The sequence below is a fragment of the Mustela nivalis genome, assembly GCF_964662115.1.
Source record: "Mustela nivalis genome assembly, chromosome: 1".
NCBI classification, from domain to species: Eukaryota; Metazoa; Chordata; class Mammalia; order Carnivora; family Mustelidae; genus Mustela; species Mustela nivalis.
Genome location: NC_139020.1, coordinates 146,977,106 through 146,995,049, shown reverse-complemented (window position 1 = coordinate 146,995,049; position 17,944 = coordinate 146,977,106). Strand labels below are relative to the sequence as shown.

The following is a 17,944-nucleotide window of genomic DNA, read 5'->3' as shown; positions in this document are numbered from 1 at the left end:
AGCCAAAGGCAGAGGAGAGGCTTAACCTACTGAGCCATCCAGGTGCCCCTCACACTTAAGTATTTTAGTCCATATCTCTACATATTGGTAAACCCAATATGTAATTGTAGTGCAAGATAAACTTGTTTAAGGGAATCCTTTGTGATAAAGGAATTTTTTTATTAGGAATATCTAGTGGCCATGAGCCTTTAAACAGTTCTCATTTGCAGGTAGTTTCCCATGTGATTCAGTGTTCTTTTTGACTATTATACAGTAAAGCCAGAAGGCAAACATAGATGCTAAGATATATATCTATATAGATATATAGATGTATATGATTAAGTTTTTTATAATGATCAAAACAGCATTAGTCAGTAATATTTATAAAAGATTGTTGCTATAAATTTGAGCTAGAAAAAATTTTAACCAAAAAGGTGCTTTTTGTGTTGCAAACTTGCATTTGAAAAGTAATTTTACTTTTTAGTAAAAGATCTGAAATTGAGTGTATGATCCAGTCACCAAAACCTGCTGTGTGAAGGTATTTTAGATGGCATTGTATTATATCAGGAAAGAAAAACCATTCAGTGAAAATCTGGTGTTTTTTTTTTAAATCCCATGTCCAATTCCACTGGCTAGAAAGATCTCTGAATTTCTCAGTGAATGAAGTTAAAAAGGAACAAAGGGCTTTTGGGAACTCAAGGAGGAGTTGATTTTGAGTAGTTTCCCCCTCCCCACCTTGACTTTCATTATAAATTTTCTGTATCTGCAAAAATAATTATACTTTCTGACATACTGAATAACGAATTTGTATTTCTACTTAAGAGGTTCTTATTAAAGAGGAATTTTTACTTCAAGGTTCAGCAGTGGTGGAGCTGTGGTTGAGGGTATGGAAGAGACTGTAGAGTCTGGGTTTCATTCTCACATTTATGATAAAAGGAGATTTGGGACTTTTCATGGATGTAGTCCATGATGTTTAGGAGGCCATCCTAGTGACTGAAAAGTACTAAAAACAAACTTTAAAATAATAAAATACAAATATTTAATATTAATATATGTTTTTATTTTTATTTTATTATTTAATTTATATTTTATTAAAATTTATATTGATAGTAAAATATAAATAAAATTTATAAGATTATAAATTAAATTAATTTAAAATTAAATCCTAATGACCTGATTAACTCTTCTAGGGTATCTGAAGCATACCATACAACGGTTTTGAAAATCCTGTGTGGGCAATGGCTACCCAAGGTTTGTATCATAAGCCTTTAGTTCCTGAATCAGGGCTCTGCTTCATTTCCATTAACCCAGTCTGGCTCAGATCCCCCTGCTTTACTCTCTCCCTGCTTACTTGTCAGGCTACCTTTTGCTCCATTTTCTGCTTACTCCTCCTAATGGCTTGGTGAAATAGCAAACAAGCCACCAGCAGGAATCTAGTCTGGATGACTGCTTCTGGCGTTTGGATGCAGTACCATTCTTCCACTAATTCAGTGAGTAACTGTTAGGTGGTGGTCCCCTAAGAGTGTAGATATTTCATCACTGAGCTAATCCTGGCTATCATTGTTGTTACTGGCTGAATTTCAGATTTGACTATTCCTAACAATATTTCAGTGGGTCATATGAACAGATTTTTAAATGAAGATAACATTTCTGTGGTGATAATACTAATGCTGTTTGATTTTTTTAGCTGATTTGATGGAGCTGGACATGGCCATGGAGCCAGACAGAAAAGCAGCTGTTAGTCACTGGCAGCAACAATCTTACCTGGACTCTGGAATCCATTCTGGTGCCACTACCACAGCTCCTTCTCTGAGTGGTAAAGGCAATCCTGAGGAAGAGGATGTGGATACCACCCAAGTCCTGTATGAGTGGGAGCAGGGCTTTTCTCAGTCCTTCACTCAAGAACAAGTAGCTGGTAAGCGTGTTACTGCCTTAGTAAAAGTCAGAAGACAGTTTTGAGAATGATTCTTTTAAAACAGTTAGCATGTAATCACTTAAATAAAATGGTGTGGTAAAAGAGGGGAGTGATTGCACTGTTACCTTACCACTTAGGGTAGCACAAATTCAGGTGAATGCTGAATTATGGATTGTGAGTGCTGAATTTATCTTTCCCAGATATTGATGGTCAGTATGCGATGACTCGAGCTCAGAGGGTGCGAGCTGCAATGTTCCCTGAGACGTTAGATGAAGGCATGCAGATCCCATCTACACAGTTCGATGCTGCTCATCCTACTAATGTCCAGCGTTTGGCTGAACCATCACAGATGCTGAAACACGCAGTTGTAAATTTGATTAACTATCAAGATGATGCAGAACTTGCCACACGTGCAATCCCTGAACTGACAAAACTGCTAAACGATGAGGACCAGGTAAGTAACGATATGGCTAGCTTTTAATCTGCTCTGAAGGAAGCTCTCAAGGAAGGAGCCTCTGAATGTCCACCAATATCAGTCTTTAGTATTTGAAAGGCATGTTTTTGAAAATTAATGCTGTTTCTTGATTCCTATACATTATAGGTGGTGGTTAATAAGGCTGCAGTTATGGTCCATCAGCTTTCTAAAAAGGAAGCTTCCAGACACGCCATCATGCGTTCTCCTCAGATGGTGTCTGCTATTGTACGCACCATGCAGAATACAAATGATGTGGAAACAGCTCGCTGTACTGCTGGGACCTTGCACAATCTTTCTCATCATCGTGAGGGATTGCTGGCCATCTTTAAGTCTGGGGGCATTCCTGCCCTGGTGAAGATGCTTGGGTAAGAAAAACATGGTCACAGTGCTTGAAGCTAAGAAGGAGAAGAGTGCCATCACAGCATTTCTGATGAGGCTTTTTTCCTCTTCCTAGTTCACCAGTGGATTCTGTGTTGTTTTATGCCATTACAACTCTCCACAACCTTTTATTGCATCAAGAAGGAGCTAAAATGGCAGTGCGTTTAGCTGGTGGGCTGCAGAAAATGGTTGCCTTGCTCAACAAAACAAATGTTAAATTCTTGGCTATTACAACAGACTGCCTTCAGATTTTAGCTTACGGCAATCAAGAAAGCAAGGTAAAAGTACTTTTCTGAATGTGGTTCATGGAGCATCAGGGAATCCAGTGTCCTGTCCTTCTATAGACTCTAGCACATTCTTTGTATGCTTCACCTGTTGTATACATATTAGAAAAAAAAATTGGACATCTCTTTTTCTTTAAGTATTTTTCTGTATGAAGCTAGGTGATAGGGATAAAGTAGGCAGACTTAGAGCTTTCATTCTTAGGTGGGTGATAGGCACTGAGGTAATAACGTAATTACTATTTAATTAATGTATTCCAAGGAAATAGAGGGGCTATAAGAGCTTGTATGTGAACTAGACCCTGTTTTGAAGGTTCAGGGAGACCTGTAGGAGGAAATGATAATTGAGTTCAGCTCTCAAGGATGAGGAGAGACTGATTAGGTGAAGGTCAGAGAGAGGAAACGACACCTTGGAAAGTCCTACTGATGAAGGAGAGGGACGAGTTTATGAAGTGTGAAGAGGAAAGGTTTGAGATGAGACTTAGGTATCAGCAGTGCAGGTTCTGCAGGGCCTTGTGGAAAATGTTCAAAGAGTAATGGAGAGCAGTTCAGTATCAGCAGAGGCATGAAGTGATGAGATTTGTTTTTCAAAAATCAGGATAGTTTGGAGGTGGGAGTATGCAGGGAAGTAAAAGACAAGAATGAATGATTATTTGATGATACCTCATTTTAAGTAGGTGAATAACAATTAGGAAAAGCCAAGAGCCGAATCTAGGAGTTCTAAGTGCCTATTCTGGTTCAGATTTTCAACAGATCCACTTTGATATAGCATGACTATCTGGGCATTACTGTTGCATACCAACATGGTTTCTCTTTGTTTCTTTTGCTTTGACCAGTGTGGGAGGAAGAAAATTGGGGCAGAGTTGCTATTTTTTGGGAGTACTGGAATACTTGAATTTGAGTGGAATGCTGTAGAAGGAGGGGTTAAACATGGCTTCAGTTTGGGGATCTGGGTTATGGGGTCCAGGAATACATTTAGGTCAGTGGCAAGCTGGCTGAAATGCTTCTTTAATAAAATAGGTTGGTAATGTGGCTTTTCTTCGTCATATGGTGAAGATTCCATAGCTAACAACATGTTTATCTTTCTAGCTGATCATTCTGGCGAGTGGTGGACCTCAAGCTTTAGTAAATATAATGAGGACCTACACTTATGAGAAACTACTATGGACCACAAGCAGGGTACTGAAGGTGCTGTCTGTCTGCTCTAGTAATAAACCAGCTATTGTAGAAGCAGGTAAGTATTCTGAGTGTCATTTGTACAGCATTTTGCAGTTCTGATTAGATTACTTGTATTAGGAAAAGGGTAATACACCTTGACCTTAGTGGGCTGAAACTGAATAGAACCAGTTTGCACCCAAGATTACATTCAAAGTATATGTGCTGCTTGACACCTGCATTGGTGCTGTTTAGGCCTAGTTTAGGCAGAGTTCTTACTGTCCATCAAAAATGATGACTGATACTTGGTAGTTTATATTGTGTGCATGTCAGTAGCAGAGGAAAGGAATAGCTGGACCAACTAGGGCCTTTTGTTTTTTTATCACAAGGCTACAGTTATTCTTTAGCTACCTAGCATCAGTTCTCCTTTTTGTAACCCACCTAACAGGATCTACCTGGACTCTTAAACCAAGCTTTATATCACAACTGGAAGAGGGAAAATATGAAAGCATTTAATAGAAGAAAATACTGGGAGTAAAGCATAGGGTTGGTAACACCTATTTTTCTCACTTGTTGAGAATAATTTTACTTGAGAATTTGTGGGAGAGAGGGGCATTATGATTACACAGGATGGCAGCTGACACTGGGATGGACAGGTGTGGCTGCATTCATACTCAGCAAGGAGATAAAATTCTGCCAGCTATTCCAGAAATAGGAGGAGTGCTTGCAAAAATTGCAGAATTTTGGACATAATCAGAATTTGTGGAGTGCAGTGACAGGTGGGTAGCTGGAAATGTATATGGGACTGAAGACCTAGGTATCTTCCATTTTAAGAAGTTAGCCAGGTTATTCTGATGTTCATTTGTGTGTTCTGAAAACATTCAGCATCTGTGTCTCAAGCACTAAAATAAGCATGTGGTATACATGGGATAGATAACCAAGCAGATACAGTCCCTGTATTTATTCCATTCTGGTGAGGGTGACAAAAATATGCAAAAGATGGGGGCATTACAACTTAGAATGAATTCTGTGTAGGGTGAGAAACAGCAAATACTGATACAGAATTAATGGGGATGGGGGTACTTGCCTGAGAAGGGGACATAAAATGGGAATGCGGGATAAGAAAGCACCTGTTAGCTATATGAGAAGTGGGGATTAGATGCCTTCCAGGCAGAGAGAGGAAACATGTGCTATGTCCTGAAAGTGAGAAAGAGATTGTTAATCTCTAAGTGCTAAAGAGGAAATGTGTGTAACTAGAATTTAATGAGTAATGGGTGAGTAGCCCAGAATGAGATTGAGAGGTTAGATAAGGGCCCATATCTTATAGGACTTTCTAGACCTTTACGATGTTCATTTGTGCTTTTTTTCCCAGCTTTAGAACCACAGATGTAGACTATTTAGTTCATTTTGCAGTACTAGGTGGGATCCAAATTCTAAAGGGTACCTTAAGGTTATGCTGAAGAATTTGGCCTTTGTCTTAATAGAAAATGAGAAGTTACTGATGGTTATTAAGCGGTGGCACAGCATCACAGTGTGGTGTTTTGGAATATTAATAACTAACAGTGTGTGACAGTTTGAATGACCAAAGACAAGCAGACCAGGCCACAGAGATGTGTTACAGACTTCTACAAACGAAACAGTTTGTTATTAAAAATACACCGCAAAGGATGACAGTTTTGAGGTTTCCAAAAGAACCCATAGAATATAGTAACTTAGGGGTTAAAGGTGCAACCCGATGTGGTTTGTGGTGGGGAGAACATTGGTACCATTAAGATAAATGCAACTACCAGAATGGATTGGTAAAGATTTGAAACAAGATAATTTAAGAAGCTGACAGAGACGGCGGTAGGTGGGTAGAAGTGTATGGTCCTAAAATGCAGGGGAAGACTGGGCTAGAGATTTTCAAGTTGACCTGTCAGCTTACGAGGAAAGTGGATGTGTGCATCAGAGGCATCTGCATAGGACTTTTCCCTTAGACCTGCTGAATACAGTTGTGTGCTTTTAAAGTCTATAGGCTGTTCTAATGGGATATTTGGGGTTAAGAATACACCCTGTGAGAGTGAAGAGTCAAGGGAGGGAATGAAATCTTTGTGGGAAAGAAGGTAGTCATTGAACAAGTACTGGGCATCAGCCTTTTGCAGGTCATTCTGTTTGTTAGTAGCTGGAGCTGTTATGAGGAAGGAACCAGATGGGGATGATCCTTGTCCTGTAGTGGAGGTAGAGGAAGTAGTGTTTTAAAATTACAGAATCTCGAAAGGGGCACGTGGCTGGCTCAATTAGTAAAGCATGCAACTCTTGATCTCCAGGTTTATGAAATCAAGCCCCATATTGGTTATGGAGCCTACGTATGATTTTTTAAAAATAATAAAATGAAAAGTAAAACAGACCTGAACAGATGAACAAGGACTCAAGGGAAAGTATCTCAGGACATTCAGAAGGGACTTCAGTAGGAGAGAGATGGGTGAAGTTAGGCCATTGTGTGGGAAAGTGAGCTTCTATTTAGACTTCACCACTATAAGTGTCCTTCCTTAGGCTCCTAAGTGGCGAAAGGTTGCAAACCTTTCAGGCACATACTTTTGGAGTCAGTACGTTCCACAGAGTCTCTCGTAATAAGCATTCCAGTGTGTTTTTGAATTGGTCTCACATAGCTGCTTCAGGTCTTTGCTCAGGCTTCAGTTTCACTCTGAGGTGACCTAATTACACTACTTGAAATTGTAGCCCCCACCATCTTGTGTTTTTTTTTTTTCCATAGCACTTAATACCATCTCACATACTATGTAGTTTCAGTTTATTAACTGTGTACTTGTTTATTGTCTGCCTCCAGCTAGACTATAAACTCTATGTGAGTGGGGACCTTGGAGTATTTTGCTCACTGGTACAGCTTCATCTCAAAATAGGTGAATATTTTGAGACAATTGAATGTTTGAAAGGAAATAAACAATATAAATATTACCTAAGAAGGATAGTGGAGATAATGAAGGCTTTCTCCACATAGAGAAAGAACAATAGATACTCAACAGAAGTTGTCACTAATTGAGGTGAATTGGAAAAGAAAGGGGGAACTGAGCAATGTCCTAGCAAATGAAACAAAGGACTTAGGTGGAGGGGATAAGCTTTGGCAATGAAGAGGGATACTCTCTAAGCCTAGAAAAGACAGTGCTGATTGGAATTACCAGCTAATGGCCATCACCTTAGATCTTTTTTCACATTCTAGGTGGAATGCAAGCTTTAGGGCTTCACCTGACAGATCCAAGTCAACGTCTTGTTCAGAATTGTCTTTGGACTCTTAGGAATCTATCAGATGCTGCAACTAAACAGGTAAATTTTGAGTATGCCAGTGCCTTGGTGACAGAACTAAGTAAGATGAATAGGTACTGAGCATTTGTTTTTATGTCCATAGGAAGGGATGGAAGGTCTTCTTGGGACCCTTGTTCAGCTTCTGGGCTCAGATGATATAAATGTGGTCACCTGTGCAGCTGGAATTCTTTCTAATCTCACTTGCAATAATTATAAGAACAAGATGATGGTCTGCCAAGTGGGTGGTATAGAGGCGCTTGTCCGTACTGTCCTTCGAGCTGGTGACAGGGAGGATATTACTGAGCCTGCCATCTGTGCTCTTCGTCATCTGACCAGCCGACACCAGGAAGCAGAGATGGCTCAGAATGCTGTTCGTCTTCACTATGGACTACCAGTTGTGGTTAAACTCCTGCACCCTCCATCCCATTGGCCTCTGATAAAGGTAAACTGCCAAGCAAAATAGAAGGTTGCAGAATTGAAAATGAGCCACCTCTAGCTCTTGGATAGCTATCTAAGCATAATAGATTGTCAAGTACGAGTCCGTTCCTTAGTACTTGGGAGGTATGGCCCGGATGGGGTTCCGAAGTATTTGTTTAGTCTGTGCTACTTTCAGGTGACACCAGTAGATTTAGTGTGGTGGGACTTTTAGGCTAAGATGATGATTTTGTTGAGTTACAGGCCCGTTATTTATTTATTTCTTATCTACAGGCTACTGTTGGATTGATTCGAAATCTTGCCCTTTGTCCGGCAAATCATGCACCTCTGCGTGAACAGGGTGCTATTCCGCGACTAGTTCAGTTGCTGGTTCGTGCCCATCAGGATACCCAGCGCCGTACATCTATGGGCGGAACACAGCAGCAGTTTGTGGTAGGTAGATCTGAATAGTGACACTTGGCTATTTAAAAGGAATGCATAAATTCATAGGATCCTGAACGTCTTTGGTCATTGGTTCCCTCCATTTTCCTGGCTGCAGGGCTATTTGCTAATGGTTTAAAAAAAAACTGGCATGTTTCTGTGGCTGCAGAAAAGAATAAGGAATAATGTGGCTCATAGTGAAGCCTTTGACTTTTCCATTGCATCATCAGTCTTACAAAGAGAGTATAGTTGTGATGTACTGCTGTGGGGTTAGGCACTTCTTATAATGTTTTCATTTAATCCATGGGGAGGTTCACCTTAGAAAGCAGCAGAACCGTAATGTGAATCCAAGTCCATCTGATTTCAGAGCCCTTATTCCCCATTAGAACATGAGTTTGCCTGTAAGTATGTAAGTTTACTGTCTCTTCCAGGAATGATTGAAACCTTTTTTACAGACCTAAGAATACTAACAAATTTCAAGAATAAGTAGTAGCATTTCTGATATCTTGACCCATAATCTCAGCCTAGAGCTTTGATGTCAGGTTTGCAGTCTTTTACAAACCAGCTTCATTATAAGTATCTAAAGACAATTCGGGATTTACTCCTCCAAATTTATTTCTGAAGATTCAGATCTTCAGAGAGTTTTCTCTTTCTGAATTAGGTTACTTTAGAAAACAAGAGCCTATCAGAACAGATTTTGGGCATCTCTTCTTGGCTAGTTGTTATGTGTACACACTCATGATAGGGCCTTTATCCATTTGTTACTCTTGGTATTGGCATGTCTCCATGATAATGGCTTAAAAGAATGCAAAAGATACCTTTTAACTCTTTAGGAAAAAAGGGATATTTGTGTCTTTATAAAAAATCAAGTTGTTTTTATAAATGTCACTAAAAGTAGCAGAATCATTACCTTTTTTAAAACTCAGGAACAGGGAAAAAGCTGTGAGTACCTACATTAACGAAAACTAACGTCCTTCTCCCATAGAGACCAGCAATCAGTCTTGGAGGTGGAAAAGAGTGGATCTTCCACTTGACAGCTCAATAGAAATTTAGCAGTTGGTGATAAAACTCTGCTTGATTTTCACCTGATACACGTAGATATACAAAACTAAATGGAGCATATGGAAGAAAAGCACTTGTCAGTCTGTGTATAACTTTGCCATATTTGTGTATCTTTATATATTCCTTTTACCGAAATTGGTTGGTGTCTTGGGGTGCCTGGGTGGCTCAGTTGGTTAAGCGACTGCCTTCGGCTCAGGTCATGATCCTTGAGTCCCGCATTGGGCTCTCTGCTAGGCAGGAAGTCTGCTTCTCCCTCTGACCCACCCCCTTCTCATGCTCTCTCTCTCTCTCTCTCTCTCAAATAAATAAAAATCTTAATAAAAAAAAAAATTGGTTGGTATCTAGACTGTAAGAAAGTTATCTTTGGGATTCAGAGTATGTCAAAGCACTATTTGCTGTGCGTAGTGTGTGTGGGGCAGGGGGGAGGGTGGTGCAGCTAGGAATTAGTGCCGTCAGGAGGTTTCCCCCACCTCAGTAACGTTCATCTGCATGGAATCCTTCATTCCTAAACCAGTTGCAAATTCTGGAGAATTTTGGATGTATAATGGGAATAACTAGTCAAAGAACTGCTATAGAAAGCCTTTCTGTTTATAAAGTTTAGAGAGGAGAATGCCCAATTTGTTTACCATGTTTCTTTTGGTAGGAGGGGGTCCGTATGGAAGAAATTGTTGAAGGTTGTACTGGAGCCCTTCATATCCTAGCTCGGGATGTTCACAACCGAATCGTAATCAGAGGACTAAATACCATTCCATTGTTCGTGCAGGTATGTTGGTTTCATGTGAGGGGTTCTAGATTTTATAAGTCTATAAGTAAAATTTCAGGGATTTTAATGATTAAGCAAGATTTCAGAAAATTAGGGACCAAATGGGGCAATTTTTCATCTCTGTCCATTTATAAAATGACAACACTCTGCTCACATCCCCTGCCAATAAATGACAAATGGAATCTCAATGTGTAGTGTCCTTTTAATCCAGTACGTTTAACTTTATGAAAAGTCCCTTCATTTTCCCTGGGTGGTAGGAGAAATACTAGGGCTAGAGCCTGAAGAAGAGTGATACTCCACTTTAGAGGTGCTGAGCTTTGGAGGTAGGAAAGGTGGTCTCGGTTGCCAAAGCACAGATCTCCAGCCACCTCCTGGTTTGCCACATCTGAGCTCAACTAAAACTGTTGCTGAGGAAAGGTTTTGTAGCCAAAAGTGATCTAGAAAACCAGTGCTCCAGAGTATCACATACCTGAGCAGTTAGAGAATAGGATTTAATACAAGTAGTGCAGACACCTTGCTTTCTCTGCAGTGGGAGTGTTTGCCACACAGTGCGGCACTTGCCGTGTTTTTTCTTTATTTAAGTAGGTTTTGTTTGTGTTTTTCTCTTTAGCTGCTTTATTCTCCCATTGAAAATATCCAAAGAGTAGCTGCAGGGGTCCTCTGTGAACTTGCTCAGGATAAGGAGGCTGCAGAAGCCATCGAAGCGGAGGGAGCCACGGCTCCTCTGACAGAGTTACTTCACTCTAGGAACGAAGGTGTAGGTAAGTGCGAGAGGAACCAGAACCTTTAGCTGGTGTACATAGGAGAGCCTCAGCTTTTCCTGAGGGGCCTTTTTCCTTTCCTCTTCCAGCAACATACGCAGCTGCTGTTTTGTTCCGTATGTCTGAGGACAAGCCACAGGATTATAAGAAACGACTTTCGGTTGAGCTGACCAGTTCTCTCTTCAGAACAGAGCCAATGGCTTGGAATGAGGTAGGCCATGTGGACATGTGTATGCGGTAGTGTGCAGTTTCCACTCAAAATGTTCGTACACATTGATTTGCATTGACCGTATCCTTGGCTTGAATATTCATCCTTTCTGCTACCTTAGCAGCTGCTATGAGGAAGAACCACAACTTTAAACAGCCTATTAAGAACAAACAAGTAATGCTGCTTCACATTAGAATTTGTGAGGGAGATGGATGAAAAAGTTACCAGGTTAAAGCATCTTTTCCACAAAGGAATATTTTTCCTTTTAAGGAAAGAGGCACTCTGTTAGTTGGAGGTCAATTTATTGATACTTTGTTTGAATTCTCAATTTTTCATCTACTTTTCTATTTGAATTTCTGTGAATTTGTCTTCAGTACAGAATTGTTCTTGAAACATTAGAACCACCCTGAATTTATTCAGTTATGCTATATAGTCATACAGTGGATTGTATGAATGCAAAGAGATGCTGTAGATTGTTAGGTGAAAAAGAAAAGTAGATTGCCAAATAGTGAGTAATATGTTAGTTGGGTTTTTAGTGGGCAGTCTTAACATGTTCCAGCTTGGGCTGTGAACTTCCCCAAACCTGTTCCTCTCCTCGTCTTCCCCTTTCAGGTGCTGGAGCTAAAAATCTTCTTTGATAGGACATATCCTGTTAGCAACTCCTGTTGAGGCAGACACTTTGCCCATTTTGTTGACTGTTATATTTACTGAAAGAATAAATTAGTGATTTTTTTTTTTTAAGATTTATTTATTTATTTGACATCACAAGCAGGCAGAGAGAGAGAGGAAGGGAAGCAGGCTCTCTGCTGAGCAGAGAGCCTAATGTGGGGCTGGATCCTAGGACCCTGGGATCATGACTTGAGCTGAAGGCAGAGGCTTTAACCCACTGAGTCACCCAGGTGCCCCAAATTAATGAATATTTTTAATACTGTGTACAGTGACAGGTTGTTCTAAGTCTCAGGAGTTCATCTCTGAGGGGTGGAGTTTGAAGCATTTCTGTAAATTCTTTGTTTTCTGTAATTTCTATGTTTTCAGAATATTAGTATACTTGAGAATTTTCATTTTCATTTTGCTTCTTTGCATTGTACTTGTTTATCTAGACTGCTGATCTTGGACTTGATATTGGTGCCCAGGGAGAACCCCTTGGATATCGCCAGGATGGTATGTGTCTCCGGTTTCTCTATTAATTCCAAGTCAAGCTAAGGTTCCAAAGCTTTATCAGAAGAGCTGGTTTGCTCATCTGGGAAACCAGTGTTGGCAGGAAAGTAGTAGCAGCAGTTAAAGGCACTTCTGAAATTCCAGAGTCAGCAACAGTAGCTCTCATGGAGCCTAGGGAATTTGGAGCCACACGCTGAGCAGGCGGCAGGATCACACCAACAAATGTGTGTCATGACTACTGGGCCTCTGCAGTGCAAGAGCATGACAAGTTGCTTTTGTAGTCCCGTTTTTGGTTAGAGAACCTATCATCTCTGTATCTGCAGTCCACCCAGGAATTGAGAGTATGAGGAACTCTGGCTCCAAGCTCAGATCTGGGGTGGATCTGCGTAGTTCTGCTATCAGGGTTTTCTGAAAAGCTCATTCAGATCTGGGTAATGGAGATGGAGCATGGGGGTAGACTGTGAACAAGTAGAACTGTGAGATTATAAACCTAAGTATTAGGCAGGCCACCGAGGCTCATAGGTGTCTCACATGACAGAAACATAAACGTCAACCTGTAAAGGTTTCATTGGAAACGGCAGCTTGCGTTTTCTCAGTACCTTTGTATCACTGGACTTTGCAATAAATAGGTTATATGCGCCGGACCACCTTGCTTCTATCTCTTGCCCATGACTTGTTGATGCTTGGGCAGTCATACATACAGTAGACTGCTTGCTGCCCCTCCTCAGAGATTTTACATCTCTACCGAAGCAAACACAAAATGTTCAGTGGTAAGCGGGATGGTGTGGTTAGAACCGGCTGGTCTGCCTCTCATGAAAACAGACTTTGTATAGCCTTGTGGGTGGCCTGGCATTGAGTAATTACTTCGTTGAAGAAAGCTAGAAGTTGAAGAGTCTAGAAAGGCCTGCTTTCTGAGACAAGTTTGATGCCATTGAAGGCCTAGCCTTAGCGTTAATTTTAATGTCTTTCTCCTCTTTCCCTCTGTCCCTTGCCCCTTTTGTCCACCCTGACTCCTCTAGATCCCAGCTATCGTTCTTTTCACTCTGGTGGATATGGCCAGGATGCTTTGGGGATGGACCCCATGATGGAGCATGAGATGGGTGGCCACCACCCTGGTGCTGACTATCCAGTTGATGGGCTGCCAGATCTGGGACATGCCCAGGACCTCATGGATGGGCTGCCTCCAGGTGACAGCAATCAGCTGGCCTGGTTTGATACTGACCTGTAAATCATCCTTTAGGTAAGAAGTTTAAAAAAGCCAGTTTGGGTAAAATACTTTTACTCTGCCTACAGAACTTCAGAGAGACTTGGTTGGTAGGGTGGGAGTGGTTTAGGCCTATTTGTAAATCTGCCATGAAAACAGATACATACTTTGAAAGGAGATGTCTTAGAACATTTGACTGTTCTCAGATTTCTGGTTAAGTGGTCATGTGTGGAAGTTATTAACTTTAATGTTTTTTGCCACAGCTTTTGCAACTTAATACTCAAATGAGTAACATTTGCTGTTTTAAACATTAATAGCAGCCTTTCTCTCTTTATACAGCTGTATTGTCTGAACTTGCATTGTGATTGACCTGTAGAGTTGCTGAGAGGGCTCGAGGGGTGGGCTGGTATCTCAGAAAGTGCCTGACACACTAACCAAGCTGAGTTTCCTATGGGAACAATTGAAGTAAACTTTTTGTTCTGGTCCTTTTTGGTCGAGGAGTAACAATACAAATGGATTTTGGGAGTGACTCAAGAAGTGAAGAATGCACAAGAATGGATCACAAGATATGGAATTTATCAAACTCTAGCCTTGCTTGTTAAATTTTTTTTTTTAAATATCTGTAATGGTACTGACTTTGCTTGCTTTGAAGTAGCTTTTTTTTTTTTTTTTTTTTTTTTTTTTGCAGTAACTGTTAGTTTTTTAAGTCTCTCGTAGTGTTAAGTTATAGTGAGTACTGCTACAGCAATTTCTAATTTTTAAGAATTGAGTAATGGTGTAGAACACTAATTCATAATCACTCTAATTGTAATCTGAATAAAGTGTAACATTGTGTAGCCTTTTTGTATAAAATAGACAAATAGAAATGGTCTAATTAGTTTCCTTTTTAATATGCTTAAAATAAGCAGGTGGATCTATTTCATGTTTTTTGATCAAAAACTTTATTTGGGATATGTATGGGTAGGGTAAATCAGTAAAAGGTGTTATTTGGAACCTTGTTTTGGACAGTTTACCATTTGCCTTTTATCCCAAAGTTGTTGTAACCTGCTGTGATACGATGCTTCAAGAGAAAAATGCGGTTATAAAAATGGTTCAGAATTAAACTTTTAATTCATTCAATTGTGTCACCTTTTTCTCTTTGTCATTAAACAGTTTGTGACGATAGTTATTCAGCTTCATCCTGAGGAAAACACACATAGTGAAATAATTTAAGTTGTAATGAGAGAGTGAGCCTTACATCCAGATGGCGTTGTTGCCAACTTTCTTTAACAGTGGACCCTGGGTTAAATTGCACCAGAAACCTCAGTTCAGAGGCTTGTCATGTGGTCTTTGGGCTCCATAGAACCAAACTGAACAGCAGATAGGCTAACCCCCACTCCAGACACCATCAGATGGTTCCTTTCTATTAAGGTATTAATGAATTAACTACCTGGATTTGGATTTCAAGCACCTTCACATAAATGTGACTCATTTGGAGAGGGGAATTCCTTCAACTCCACTTTGAACTGAAAATTAAGATGGTTTAGGTGATGATGTTTATCTTGAACATAATCAGATCAGAATGAGCCACCTTCCACCTGTCTGCCAGGTAATCCTGTCATCCTGGCGGTAGGTCTTCAAGCCTTAGTTCATCCCTCAGGGCAGAGTCAGTAGACCTGTTAAGACTTGTATTTTGGTCTTTAGAAAAAGTGAAAGTGTTTTGTGCTTAGGGAGAGGTATTTGAGTTACCAGGTATTTTTATTTAAGATCGTGACTTAGATAAACATGTTCACTTCCCTTTGGATGAAGTTTTGTGAAAGCCACTGTGATCTAAAGTATAACGGGTGGGAGAGGAGACCCTATACCTCTTGAGGTGGTTGGTTTCAGGTTCCTTCCAGTGCATGACAGAACCATGCCAGTACAGTAAGCAGCCTCACACAATATACCACAGCAGGGTGTTTTACTTAAAGAACTTCTTAGAATTGGAAGACATTTTCAGGGCTTTGCTTAATGTAGTTTTTGAAGTTCTACTTAAAAATGTAAAGTTAATCTGATTCAGTAAGGTGGTTCTGCAAGTATTAAGTAATACAAAGGGCCAGGAGAATAGCCAAGACACTTGGAAAGAATGAGGGGGAAGACTTGTTCTGCCAGTGGTCCAGGTCTAACTAGAAGGGAAGAAGTAGCTGGCAGTTACGGGCACAGAGACAGGGAAGATGTGGACATAGTACTTGAGAGGAAGCGCTGGAGGTCAGTGTGAAAAGAGGGACTTTTTAGTAAAGGTATGGAACAGGTGGTAGCCATTTGGAAAAACAAAGTGCAGAAGGAAAAAATCCATGACCCACAAAATACCAAGATTTTAAAGACAAGTAGGGTCAGTATTAGTGATTTTTCTTTTGCCTCGAACTCCATTACTATGCCTAGGGAGAACACAGCTTTCGACAGCCCATGTGTCTGATAACCGCTGTCCTGCAGTAGAGAACTACAGCTTCACATGGCAGGCAGTGTATGGATACTGCCAGCAGTACTGACCAAAAGCAAGTCACAGATGCATGTTGTAGGACTTCACTGATCAAATAAAAGGGCAAACTGTTTGGGGGACATCACCCCTGGATGGTAAAAACAAAAGGAGGAGATTGGATTACTACAGAAATCAGAATAGTGGTTACCTGGGGATAAAGAGCCCCTAAGACATTTGATCCCATTGCAGTGACCACACTAAGCTGAAGAATGCAGCTCTCTTCCATGTGGGAACATGTTCTAGACATGAGGCTTCATTCTGATTGAGTCCTTGACAGTGAAAGATCCTACTGCTTTTCAATTTTTGTTTTGATTTCTGTAGTAAAAACAGGTCTCAATCATGCTGTTTGGTTTATAAAGTGGAGAGTGCCCAGTTGATTGCAGTTTTTTTCTGATAGATGAGAATTTAAAACAGCCTTACGTTACCGTGAGTGAGTCACCCACCAGGTGTAATTGCAGAGTGAGGGTCAAGGCTGAGAAGATGGTGCTTCCTTTTCCTCGGACTCCGTGCTGGGGGGGAGTCCCCTGCCCCTCCCCACCCCACAAGGGAGCTAGAGGCAGGGGACAGGCTTGCCTCTACCACCTCAATAGTAAGGGCCCTAAAATGGGCTTTAAAAGACTCCAGGTCACATCAGAACTCCACACCTTCGTGGTCCTCATTCAGGGCTGTGACTTCTTGTTTCTCATCCCTATACTTCCCTCCTCAGGAAGGGAAGGCTTGAAGGCTCGAGGCTTTCAGGGCCTCCTAAACTTTGGCTTGTCTTGTCCCCCACATGCCCCATTTCCCTACCAGTTACTTCCTAAAGCTCCTATGTCGGCTCTTCTATATATCCATAGATTCTGCCACCATATTTTTCTGTCACCAGGGGAGAGAGTAAAAAGGGGATCTTGCTTCAAGCCAAGACAGGAGAGACCCAGTTCCTCTCTCATCTTGGCCAAGAGCTTTAGCCCACAGAGTTCCCACTTTGAGAGCCGTGTCACAGGGATAAAGCCTGCGTGTGGTCACAGAATTGACCTGAAACCTCAGAGATCTGAAAAGTCCCAGGGAAATAGGGGAGCCGTGAAGAGCTAGAGAATACAGAGTACTGTAAGAGTAAATTCTGTTCCTGCATCCTTTAGAACCACAGGCTTAGTTGCCCCGATGATTGCCCCCTGCTCTCAGACTGTAAGTTAAGGTCTTGAAGCTTTGGTCCTGCTCATGATGCGAGGGAGAGGTAGTTCTGTGCAACCATTCAGTGGGTCGTCTCCTGCTCCCTAATTTACTCTGCAACTTGTGACTCCCATTTGTCCCTGAAGAGGCTCAGCTGATGGTTGTAGCCAGTTAAAGAGCAAATAGCTGAAGCACGGAGGTAGGGGGAATGAGGGCTGTAGGTGCCTGGGTCTGGGCCCCTTGCCACTGCCAAAATCCTGGGAGTTCAGATGGGTCAGGAGCCAGGGGAGTAGAACTGGAGACAGCCTGGGAAGCCAAATGTGAGGGCATGGGCCTCACATGGGGAGGGCAAGGAAGGGTTAGGCTGGGTGGTGCCCACCCAGCCAAGCCTGTTCTTACCCCTATGACTGAGCTCAGTGGGACCTGGGCTGCTGCTTTCCACTTAGCACCTTCACGAGAATCATAAAAAGGATCCCCTAACTCCAGGACGTCAGTGTGAAGTTTGTCATGGGCTCTCCTCCGTGCCCCGGCACCCTAGGCCAAGCAGTAGCTCTCCTTGTCCCTTACCTTCTCAGATAGCTTTATCTGACAAAGGCAATGCTGAGGGGCCCCAGGCCAAGAAGGGTCCATTCAACAAAATCATCCTAGAAGATTAAAACTTTTGTTTTACCTCTAACAGCAAAGATTCCTCCATGCTCAACTAAAAAGGGTAAAGCAGAATCTTCCAGTGCTCTGAAATACCTTCTGGGAAGACTGCAGGCACAGAACTCCAGGGCAGTTTCCCCAAGAACTGAATGAAGGGAGAGA

The 17,944-nt window shown here is 41.4% G+C and overlaps 1 protein-coding gene across 2 annotated transcripts in view; it reads left to right on the top strand.

The window, feature by feature from the left end:
* The window catches only part of CTNNB1 (catenin beta 1), a 40,328-nt gene extending 25,718 nt beyond the window's left edge, over positions 1-14,610 (top strand). Inside the window, exons 2-16 of one of the 2 annotated variants that reach the window (XM_082725022.1) lie at positions 1,170-1,230; positions 1,667-1,894; positions 2,095-2,348; positions 2,496-2,734; positions 2,824-3,025; positions 4,118-4,262; positions 7,398-7,501; positions 7,584-7,922; positions 8,189-8,347; positions 10,041-10,160; positions 10,771-10,921; positions 11,011-11,132; positions 12,230-12,290; positions 13,307-13,527; positions 13,990-14,610. In XM_082725022.1, the coding sequence (XP_082581148.1) occupies positions 1,218-1,230; positions 1,667-1,894; positions 2,095-2,348; positions 2,496-2,734; positions 2,824-3,025; positions 4,118-4,262; positions 7,398-7,501; positions 7,584-7,922; positions 8,189-8,347; positions 10,041-10,160; positions 10,771-10,921; positions 11,011-11,132; positions 12,230-12,290; positions 13,307-13,515 (2,346 nt within the window). In that variant the 5' untranslated portion in view covers positions 1,170-1,217 and the 3' untranslated portion in view covers positions 13,516-13,527; positions 13,990-14,610. Of the gene's footprint in view, positions 1-1,169; positions 1,231-1,666; positions 1,895-2,094; positions 2,349-2,495; positions 2,735-2,823; positions 3,026-4,117; positions 4,263-7,397; positions 7,502-7,583; positions 7,923-8,188; positions 8,348-10,040; positions 10,161-10,770; positions 10,922-11,010; positions 11,133-12,229; positions 12,291-13,306; positions 13,528-13,830 lie in introns of both variants that reach the window. The other variant, XM_082725021.1, reaches the window with a different exon arrangement.
* Positions 14,611-17,944: the final 3,334 nt, after the last annotated feature.